The 11,710-nt window shown below is 36.3% G+C and overlaps 1 protein-coding gene across 2 annotated transcripts in view; it reads left to right on the forward strand.

Annotated features, from left to right (window-relative positions):
• The window catches only part of LOC144973638 (transmembrane protein 26-like), an 81,895-nt gene extending 70,886 nt beyond the window's left edge, over positions 1-11,009 (forward strand). For both annotated transcript variants that reach the window (XM_078916339.1, XM_078916340.1), the window contains exons 4-5: positions 5,923-6,061; positions 7,271-11,009. In XM_078916339.1, coding sequence (XP_078772465.1) covers positions 5,923-6,061; positions 7,271-8,542 — 1,411 coding nt within the window. In that variant the 3' untranslated portion in view covers positions 8,543-11,009. The remainder of the gene's footprint in view (positions 1-5,922; positions 6,062-7,270) is intronic.
• Positions 11,010-11,710: the final 701 nt, after the last annotated feature.

The following is an 11,710-nucleotide window of genomic DNA, read 5'->3' on the forward strand; positions in this document are numbered from 1 at the left end:
TAGGGTTAGCTCGAGGTCAGATAATTTTTTGTCTATTAGGGTTAGTTATAAGTCTTAGTAAAGGTGATAGGGTGTTTGTTTTTTTTATTAGGGTTAGTTATAAGTCTTAGTAAAGGTGATAGGGTGTTTGTTTTTTGTTTTTTCTATTAGGGTTAGTTATACGTCTTAGTAAAGGTGATAGGGTGTTTGTTTTTTCTATTAGGGTTAGTTATACGTCTTAGTAAAGGTGATAGGGTGTTTGTTTTTTCTATTAGGGTTAGTTATACGTCTTAGTAACGGTGATAGGGTGTTTGTTTTTTGTTTTTTCTATTAGGGTTAGTTATAAGTCTTAGTAAAGGTGATAGGGTGTTTGTTTTTTTGTTTTTCCTATTAGGGTTAGTTAAAGGCACAGGTTCTATTTTTATTTGGGTAAGTTGAGGGAATATTTGAGTTGTTTCCCTTAACACTAGATAGGAGCTTTCGGAAGGCGTCCCCTGTCTTTAACCAGTTCACTGCCGTACTTATGGAAAACTCGAATTTAAAAATGTGGCCTAAAACTTCGCGAAGTCCCAGGTTTGAGAGTTGTTGTCATGACGAGGATGATTTAAATCCATCGATATTTAATTTGAATGGCAAGTTTTCTGGACATTTTTTTTTTAATGTGAGTTTTTTTTCTTCTTCTAAGTTACGGCAGTTGACTGGTTAAAAATCAAAGTAAGAATGTAAAGCATTCTAAGGAACCGGGTATAAAAAGGTCAAGCCATTGAGATCTGAATATTTAATTTGAAAGCGAGTTGAAAATCCTCTTCATTTAATTTGAATATTTTTGTTTGATTGGCCAAAATCAGCCATGCATCACTCGAGTTATTATTTTTCAATAAATAAATAGACCCTGTTTATAATCAAGCATAAAGCGATCGTATGTATGAATTGGGTATGTTTATGTGTGTGTATTTGTGTGTATGCGTGTGTATGTGTGTATGTGTGTGTTTGTGTGTTTGTGTCGTTGTTGTTAAACTTGTTTTTAATCTTAAATTTCAGTATACAGTAAAAGATTTTGTGAATTTATTATCGACCAGGTAAAATACGGTGAGGTGAGGTGAGGTGAGGTGAGGTGAGGTGAGGTGAGGTGAGGTGAGGTGAGGCTCCCGCATAATTTTGTACTTGATTAACTTTAAATCCTTTCATTGGATTTAAAGACACATAAAAACCTACCTTAATGTATTTATTTCATTAGGATTACTTGGCCTGTTTAGAAGTTGATAGTTTATATTATGAGAAATCGCATTTTAATTTCTTTTTTAAAAATTTGATAGTTTATATTATGAGAAATCGCATTTTTCTTTTTTTTTAAACTTAAAAAGAAAGATAATTTTGGCATACAAGGTGATAACCCTTCCCTTCCAATCAACCGTTTGTAATGAAAGAGTTTTGTGGTTTAGTGTTCATTCCGTATTTTACAAAGCTAATACTAAACCTCTCTCAACCCTAACACCGACTATATCCGTAGTTTACCCGGGTTACTTTTACCCCATGCCTATTTATTACATTTTTATGAGACAAACTATAGGTGTAGTATCAAAGCTAATGGTTTTAGTTTTTACATGTTAATGGTAGTTGAATAAAAATATCTATGTACATGCTCATTTTAATACATTTTTTTCCAATTTTGAAAAGTAGCAAAAATCTCTAGGATTGAGTGAGATAAGATTATGGCGAACATTTCTCTTGCGCTGTGCTCGCCTTAATATATCATCATCATATTGATCTCTGCGCATTTTAGAAAAATAGAAAAATATATATAATATCATATGTTATAAAGAGCCTATTTAGATATAATATATGCAACAATAATAAGTGTAACTATTATATATATATATATTAATATATAATAATATATATATATATGTGTGTGTGTGTGTGTGTGTGTGTGTGTGACTAGCATCATCATCATCAAGCTCCAAGAGTTCGAACTTAATTGCTGTAAGGTCAAAGCATTTTGAAATATGTTAGATCATGATCTTGATAACCATCAAACCAGTGCAATTCCTTTATCACTAACTGATATAACCTGTCTCTTCATTTCATCTTTGCAAAATAAAATAATTATGCAGGTATCGATGAATTAACACTTAAGACGAACCTAAACTTATTTATACCGAGATGTTATAGATATATAGAATATTTTTTACAAGTTGAGCGAAGGTCAAGAACTTTTGATAATTTTAAAGTCAATATAATTTAGGAGGTAGCGTGGCTCAGCGGTCCGGTCTTTGCTTCTTACCCGAAAGGTACGATCGTGGCCTTCGTAAAGATATGGCCTGATACCGTGGCCTTCGTAAAGATATGGCCTGATACCGTGGCCTTCGTAAAGTTATGGCCTGATACTGACCAAAAAATGACGTCAAAATGCCAGTCTTTTGCTACAAAAGAAAACAAATCGTGAGTTGAATTAAATAGTTCAACCAATGAAATGACTTGTTCCCATGAGCTCTACTAACGACATTTCACTAATGACGTCAAACTGCCAGTCCTTTTGGATTTCAGTATCAGGCTATAACATAACGATGGCTACGCTAATACTGACCAAAAAATGACGTCAAAATGCCAGTCTTTTGCCACAAAAAGAAAACAAAACGTGAGTTGTATTCAATAGTTCAACCAATGAAATAACTTGTTTCCATGAGCACTACTAAGGACAACTCACTAGGCGGTTCAAAAACCAAATAATGACGTCAAACTGCCAGTCCTTTTGGGTTTCAGTGTCAGGCTTTAGATAGAATGCGCTCGGCCAAGGAGTTCACAACATTGCCATCCGGAAGTATAACGGACCTATACGCAAACTCTGTGTAACCATGAACTTTTATAGTCTGGTTAATACAGTTTAGTGAGAACAACTCACAAACGCGGATGGCAAAAACAATAACAAAGGCCTGAGTGACGTCATCTGCATACTATCTATAACATAACGATGGCTACGGTTTGATCGTAGCCATCGTTAACATATAGATAGTTTGAAGATGACGTCACTCGGGTCTTTGTTGTTTTTGTTTTTTTGCCATCCGCGTTTATGAGTAATGCTCACTAAACTGTATTAACTCAAATATAAACGTTCATGGATACACACAGTTTTTATGTGTTGGTCCGTAATACTTCCGGATGGCAATGTTGTGAAATTCTTAGCCAAGCGCATACTATCTATAGCCTGACACAAGAAGCCACAAGGACTTGTAGTGTGACGTCATGTTTTTAGGTTTGTGCACCGCCTAGTGAGTTGTCGTTAGTAGTGCTCAAGGAAGCAAGTGGTCCCATTGGTTGACCTATCGAATACAACTCACGATTTGTTTTCTTTTGTGGCCAAAGACTGGCATTTTGACGTCATTTTATGGTCAGTGCGTCGCCATCGTTATGTTATAGCCTGATACTGAAATCCAAAAAGACTGGCAGTTTGACGTCATTATTTGGTTTTTGCACCGCCTAGTGAGTTGTCGTTAGTAGAGCTCCATGAGTTATTCCAGTCTTCCCTTGGAATAGACCCTTAAAAAATTCCCTATGGGAACTTTAAAGGGAATTTTATTATATCTTATTTATATTTCAAGCTTATCAAAAAATGTATCATGACATTCAAAAGTTTTCTTGTCTATATTATATTTTCTAGATTTTCTAAAGCACTCCGAGTAATGAAGTAAATGCAATTAAAAGTTTTATATATATATATATATATATATATATATATATATATATATATATATATATATATATATATATATAACTTTTAATTGCATTACTTCATATCGGAGTGCTTTAGAAAATTATATATATTATGGAGAGTGAGAGAGAGAGAGTGAGAGTGAGATAGAGTGTGAAGAGTGAGGGAGAGAGAGAGAGAGAGAGAGAGAGAGAGAGAGAGAGAGAGAGAGAGAGAGAGAGAGAGAGAGAGAGAGAGAGAGAGAGATCACATTCGAACAAAAGGAAGTTTTAGCTGCACCGATTGTGTTTTTGAGGCAAGAGAACAAAATATGTAGAGAAACAGGAATGCAAATTGTATTTTTTAAAAATATTTTAATGGCGGGCAACAATGTTTTAAACGTTATTTGATTTGATCTTATCTTTAGTTTTTATAGAATCTTTGATCGGAGAAAGAAATGAAATGATGAAAGTACCCTTTTTTCATACATAAGACAAAGAGGACATAAAATACAATCAATTATCAAGTTTGATGCAATCTATAACATTGTGAATAGATAATTATTCCAAAAAGAAGGACAGGGAGAAGTAACCTCACTGGCTTTGATAACTGATTGGTTGCCTGATAAATCATGTATTTCTCTGAAATGAACTTGAAAAATGTTGATTGTTGTTTTATTTCAATTTTCTCTTTAGCGTATCTAGCAATACTTTTTTTTAACAATTTCAAAAAATCTTTATCCACGAATCGTGGGCCATGACGGAAGAAATCTAGCTGTACCGTCTGCAGCGTATCTAGATTGTATTCTATCGTATCTCCAACAACAATTATTTATATTTTATCGCCTCCTTTGTGTTCTCCAGATATTTTGACACCAGCTATTTTATGCATTACACCGGGTCAAATTTTCCCCCATGTTATTTATTATTTGGTTGTTGTTATTATCTTTCATAATATTATTGCACATTTGTTTGTTCAACGGTTCAATCGTAGACGTCTATATCTATTTATTAACTTTTTATTATTATATTTTATGATACGTTTTTGATTTTGATTCAGTTTTTGAAATGTTAAAATGCTTGATGGGGCAGGTGATGGCGGTTTGTTTTCAAAATCATTTACAAAGTGCCCATTACAATAGAGATACAGGAACACAATCATAGGATAATAAAAACTTTAATTGAACATAAATGTCAGCAATTATGATGATAATGTTATATTAAAATCTGACACAGTGTTTGTAATGACCTTGTGGTTCTGAATGCCTGGTGTGCAAGGCAAATATACAAGAAGAAACGTTACACGCGACAGGAATTTACAACACAACAGCACCCTCTTTTTCCCTTCCTCTTTCTTCTTCTACAAATCGACTGATTCCTTCAGATTGCGTATTATTCTCGAAGCACAACATATTATATAATGATAAAATTGGTATTAAACGTGTAGAGCAATATCCACTACATGTTCTCAACGGGCTTTACAAGAGGTAGCAAGTCAGCAGCAACACTTAACACGTAGAACGAGACTATTATGAGGATAAAGAACTATTGCATTTTTTTCTACAAAAGACAACTGTATTGCTGACCAAACCAAGCACACTTTGTCGAAACGATTATGGTGAGATAAGAGGCTTTATTGAGGTCTCGACTTTGCACTACCAAAATCGGGACACGAATATGTGACCTGCGTGTCATAATCAAAGAGTCCTACAACTAGACCACTAGCTAGTTTTAGACGAAGTCGTGTCATGATTGGACATTGAAATACATTTCTCCTCGAATAACCAAAATTTGTTGAAATGACATCTCAAAACGCTTTAAACTTTGTCATTTATTCACTTATTGTATGTATCTATGTATTTATTTATTTCGTTATTTTATTATATTTTATTTTTTAAAGTTAGTTTATTTACTTATTTATCTATTTAGGGGACAGCGTGGCTCGGTGGTTACGGTCTTTGCTTCCTACCCGAAAGATATCGAGTTCGATCACCCGCCGCTGCGCTGTGTGGCCTTGAGCAAGTCACCTCACCTTAGTTCAATTTGCGGCGCTGCACTGCGGCGGATGCCTGGGTTACTCCAGTCATCCCTTGGAATAGGCCCTAGAGACAAATTCCCCTATGGGATGTGAATAAAGGGAATTTTATTTTTATTATTTTAAAAAAAAATATTTATCTATTTTTATTCATTCATTCATTCGTTTACTTATTATATTTTATTTATTTACTTATTTATTTGTATCTATTTCCCACCTAGATTCACTCCGTGTTTTTTCTTCTACCTGTTAACGACAATTCCCTGTGTCTGGCTGCTCGAGCTTCGAAAGACGGATGTGTACCTTTCTGGGGAAGAAAAGACGCTGTTCAACAACACACAGGAAGAACCCCCCATTGTAGTGAGTAGAAAAAAAAATTGAGCTTTTATATAGCGCAATATCCACTAAACGTGCTCAAAGCGCTTTACAAAGGGTCCCTGGTCAACAGCAACATTTAACATGTAGGTCGGGACATGACGCCTGTTAGGCGATATTACAATTTTTCGGACAAAGACAACGCTGTTAACGGCCAGGTATTCATTTTACAGCTGAGTACGGTGAGAGAATGTGAGTAAAGAGCCGTTTCCAAGGACTCAACTATGCGCCGAGCGCGAGGCTCGAACCCAGGACCTTCCGATTCGAAAGCGAGACCACATAGCCGCACATAGAGTAGAATTCGTGCTTGGCTTTGATGGCTTTAACACACTCAATCCTAGAGATTTTTGCTAATTTTCAAAATTGGAAAAAATGTATTAAAAATGAGCATGTACATAGATTTATTCAACTACTATTAACATGCAAAACAAAACTAAAAACGTTAACTTTGATACTACGGCTATAATTTGTCTCATATATAAAAATGTAATTCTGAGGCATGGGGTAAAAGTAACCAGGATAAACTACGGATATAGTCGGTGTTCTGATTGAGTGAGTTAAGCAGAAGATAATAACAAGAAATGAAGTGAGTAGAAAAGTGCCAGAAGACAGTAGAAAATAAACATTTCCCGGCGGCGATGGGGGCTCGAACCAACGTTATACTAGAGTTCACGACGGCTTTTCGAACCCGAGCGACAATTCCGCCATATTTAGTAAACGAAAACAGCATGCTATGCACTTAGTTGTATATATTTTACATCTGAGTACGGTGAGAGAATGTGAGTAAAGAGTCTTTTCCAAGGACTCAACTATGCGCCGAGCGCGAGGCTCGAACCAAGGACCTTCCGATCCGAAAGCGAGTGTCATACCACTAGACCACATAGCCGCACTTATGTTGCTTCTCTTCGTCCTTGGCTCCACCGTGCTACCTTCTCTCACTTTCTCTCCCTCCCTCTCTCTCTCTCTCTCTCTCTCTCTCTCTCTCTGTGTCTCTCTCTCTCTCTCTCTTTCTCTCTCTTTCTTCTCTCTCTTTCTCCTCTCTCTCACTCTCTCTTTGTACACACGGGAGGTTTGTGTGAATATATATGTGTGTGTGTGTGTGTGTGTGTGTACCAGTTTCCCCAACACTTTAAATTCTCCCTCTGTAACATACAATTCAAAAATACTACGTCCTTTAATCTTTCCATCCGACAGGAAGCTTTCGGAGACATCAACCCTAACACCTGGACGATCCTGATAGAAGAGTTACTCCTATACCTCCTCATCGTAGGCCGTTGGCTCCTCCCACGAGGTCAGGTGACCAGAGAGCAACTGTCAGAACTGCTCTTCGCTTTCATCGGCATTGCCTCGGACATCATGGAAATGTTTTCCTTATTCGGTGAAAAACAGGTCCGTAGTAATCGCACTCTATCGTACTGCATCCTGTCAGTCTGGTCCATCAGCGTGACCCAGTTCTGCATGACCCTGACCGTGACCCACAAACCACGTAAAGCAAAGAACATTAAAGTTATCGACGACAATGAAGATCCCGAGAAGAAGAAAGCGACGATTAGTCATGAGATTATCGCTATCATTCTTTCCATGGTGATGCAGGATTTACCGTTTGTCACTGTTCGTCTGTATACCATTATAACCTATGACCTTATCACTTACAGTCTTATATTTTTCACGTCCAAAAACTGCCTCGTCATCTGCCTTCTTATTTACAAAATAGCTGTGCTGATACAGAAGAGATACTGCCCTGAAAACGTGCACGAAGAAATGGAGGAGGACAATGAACTGTATATGATAGGAGACGACGACAGAGACGGTAGAAGAGGTAAAAGGTCAGAGTTGAAGCTGGATCTAAACGACACCGGAAGTGCTTCTACGGGTGGGTCAAAAGAAAAACACCGGCTTGAGAAATATTATGAAGAAAACGAAAATGACAAAAGCCAGGTCAGAGAACGCAAAAATAAAAATGTTGATGACATAAAAAATGACAAGGGTTTGCCAGAATCTCCTTCCTTTTCGAAACTCGATAAAAGTCCTGCAACGTCCTCGTCAAACACCGAGTCCAGCCCAAATAAACCTCAACCCAAAAGATCTCCAAATGAAAAGACACCGCTTAATCCACCTTCAAAATCACCACAAATGCCCCAGTCAACATCCACGCCGTCGTTAACGAAAAGATCACCAACGGGCTCCAGTCCTGGGACGCCAAAATCACCGGAAAAATCATCAGGAGCAAACACTCCCAGATCCTCCACAACAAGCCGTCCCCGTCCCAGCCCCTCTAAAGCACCCACGAATCAGCCCAAGATGAAACCATCACCGAAACACCAACAACTGCCGAAGCTACCACAACAACAACCACCACTTCCACCGCAACCAGCCTCAGACCCCCCGATCGCAAGTGGTTTTGGTTGGATTTCATCCAAACCGAAAGACGATACTGATGACGTCATTGTAGCAGGACTGTCATGATGAAACCATTCGCGCTAGAAACAACATGGCGTAAATACAACGTGACGTCACACACGCTGAAGAAAACAAAAGTGTGATCTCAGAATTGAACGAAACATTTTCAATTTCACATATGACACTTTATGATATTAATTTCATTTTCAGATATTCGATGACTAAATGAGATGTTTTTAAAAAATAGTAATCTCAATCTATACATTATGTTAAGAAGCAATATTTACATTATATTATAGCAACGGATACTTATGTTACCCCCTTCTCACATAAAGCCAAAGTTTTACTTAGAACCTTATTTTCTCAACACTATACATATGTGACCCCCCCCCCGTCTCAAAGCGGTATTATGTCGGTATCCACTCGGTTAGGGAAATTGAATTTATTACGACAAATATCAAGCTTGGGTTTAATTTCTGTACGTCATGCTGGAGTATAAATACTATTTCTTGCTTTACAAAAACTTCTAAGGTCCAATTTCTCATTATTCTATCTTTAAAATCACTTTCTGAGATCTGAATCTTCCCGACATAATACCGTTTTGAGACGGAGGGTCACATATTATACCAGTATCATAGGAAATGCCCAACCCCCGACTAAACGTGCACACGAAAGCCCAATGGCAGTCATAATCTTTCTACATTTCAAAACAACAAAAATAATCTGAGAAATAATGTAGGCTACCTTCACGCAGAGAATCATCGAAGTAACAAAATTACAGCTAGAGAATCCAAAAGCACGCATATCCGTACAGCCGTAGCCATCGTTAACATATAGCCTGACACTAGAACCCTCTAGGACTGGCAGTTTGAAGTAATTTTTCAGGTTTGTGTAGCTTGCTCACGATTTGTTTTCTTGTGTGGCAAAAGACTGGCCTTTTGACGTCATGTTTTGGTCAGTGTCTGGCTATAACTTTACGATGGCTACGGTACAGCCTAGTGGCCTAGAAAAATTCTGCCTGATCACTATTTTCATTACAACAGAACTTTTAAAAAAGTTTCATTTAAATTTACACTTTTTAAGAAAAATGGAGCTCTAAGGTAGGTAACTCATGAAAAAAATACAAGAGTAATAGCCATGTACGAATATCGTCCCTTGTCAAAGAAATAACCCAGTAGTTTTCGTTTTTTTAAGTGTTATAAAGACTGTTGTTGAAAGCGAGTTTGTATACATCTAATATATTAGTCTGAGAGCTCAAATTGTTATGGTCTTATTTTTGTCATACGAGTAGAAATAGACAGTGAAAAAAAGCCAACAAAAGAGAGTGTTCACTGTACCAACAATCTAAAAGTATAACTGAGATTGGCTATTCATCATCAGGAGGCAAGAGGGGTAGGGAGGGGAAGAAAACCTTTCAACAGACTTCAGCATTGATTGAAGCATAGCAAGATAAACAATTTAAACCTTACCAGCTATTTTTAGAATTTCCCCCGAAAATTCACTCTCACTCAACACAAGAATAGACTTATTTTACTCAAACAAAAAGTAACAAATGAGCTCGGTTGCATCGGTTGTCGGTTGCATCGTAACGAATGTGACGATTTTCCTATGAGTGGCAAGGAGAGGGTTAAACAATAATAAATAAATGATACGCAGATCCCTAAAATGGCAGTTCAAAGGTCAAACTCGTATGAATTGTGACCATGACATTGACTATAGTAACGCCATGTTTGTGACCCATCGGATTTATTCAGTATTGTGTCCCAAAAAACCAGATTTCGAAAATTGAACTTTAAGTGAAAATGGCTAAAATTTCAAAATTTGAGATTAAACAAGTTTTTTTTCCTTCTCAATGGGGAATGTGTATTTATTAGGAAAATATAATATTTTTTGGGATATTGACTCTCTCCTTACCGATCATTTTCAGTATTTTCCCAAAATGGGAGGCTTACCCAGCAGATAAATTGATTTTTTAAAAACTCAAACAAGCTCTCTACAAAACAACTTTATGTTCTTATTAATTAAAAAAAGATCATTCTTCAAAGGTTTTGATGTACAAAATAAATCTGATAAATAAATATATATTGTATCGTAACGAATGTGACGGTTTTGCTGCAGATGGTAAGGAAAGGGTTAGCCCTCTCCTTACCAACTATAGGAAAATCGTCACATTCGTTACGATACAATCAACATTTTTCTTATTTAAATTTCTTTTGTACACCATACAATTTAAAGAAATTGAACAGTGTGTTGTAGAGCATGTTTTGCTAAAGAAATTATGTATTACAAGTACTTTTCTGCTATTGTGTTTGAGTGATAAAATATATATTTTTGTGTTAGTTAGGTGTGAAGTTTTGGGGAAAATTTTGAATATGGCTGGTAAGGAGGGAGTAAAGTAAAGTTTCAATATCTGGCTCAACTTGAGGTAATACCGAGTTAAGACGGCGGGTCATCTTTAAATGTTTTATATTACCCCTCTTCTTATGACCATCATAATCGCGTTAAGTCTAAAATACTATCAAATATATAAAAAGAGTTCAGTGTCTAGCTAGCCAGACGTTGTGAGTTGCTCTTGTCCTGTTACTGTTACTGTCAGCAAGGCAATATCCTGGGTGATATATATATATATATATATATATATATATATATATATATATATATATATATTATATATATATATTACAATGAATGACACAATAGGTTGGATGGTGAAAAGGTTTGAACTGAGATATTGCCAAGTTTAGTTAGAAGGTTAAATTTTTGTCCAAAATGAGTTCTGGTCATAAATGATAAAATCAACGCTTTATGGTACATCTTCGGGGAAAATCAAAGCTTAAATTCACTTCTAAATATTTTTTATAGCTAGTCAAGTTGAAAAGGTATGAAATTTGAGAAAACTTGCTGGATACTTTTCCCATACATCTGACCATAACTTCACGAAAAATCACCCGATTTACTTCAAATAAAGATTAAAATACTCTAAGGAGCATATCCTTCAGAAAATGTAAAAATATACAAATCCAAAATTTTCACCTTCCGATTGATTATGTCATGTACTGACACAAATATGTTCCTTTTCAAGCAGCCTATACTTAAGATCAAGAATGCTACGTGAATGGCTTGAAATATTATTCTTTGTTGTTATTTTGTAATGTCAAATGGAGTAAACTTGTCTCAATGATGGACTTACTTTATCTTTGTGTTTTTGGACCGACGTCCCATATTATTTAGGTC

The sequence above is a fragment of the Berghia stephanieae genome, chromosome 5 (genome assembly GCF_034508935.2).
Source record: "Berghia stephanieae isolate SIO BIC M18660-M18661 chromosome 5, UCSD_Bste_1.3, whole genome shotgun sequence".
Taxonomy (NCBI): domain Eukaryota; kingdom Metazoa; phylum Mollusca; class Gastropoda; order Nudibranchia; family Aeolidiidae; genus Berghia; species Berghia stephanieae.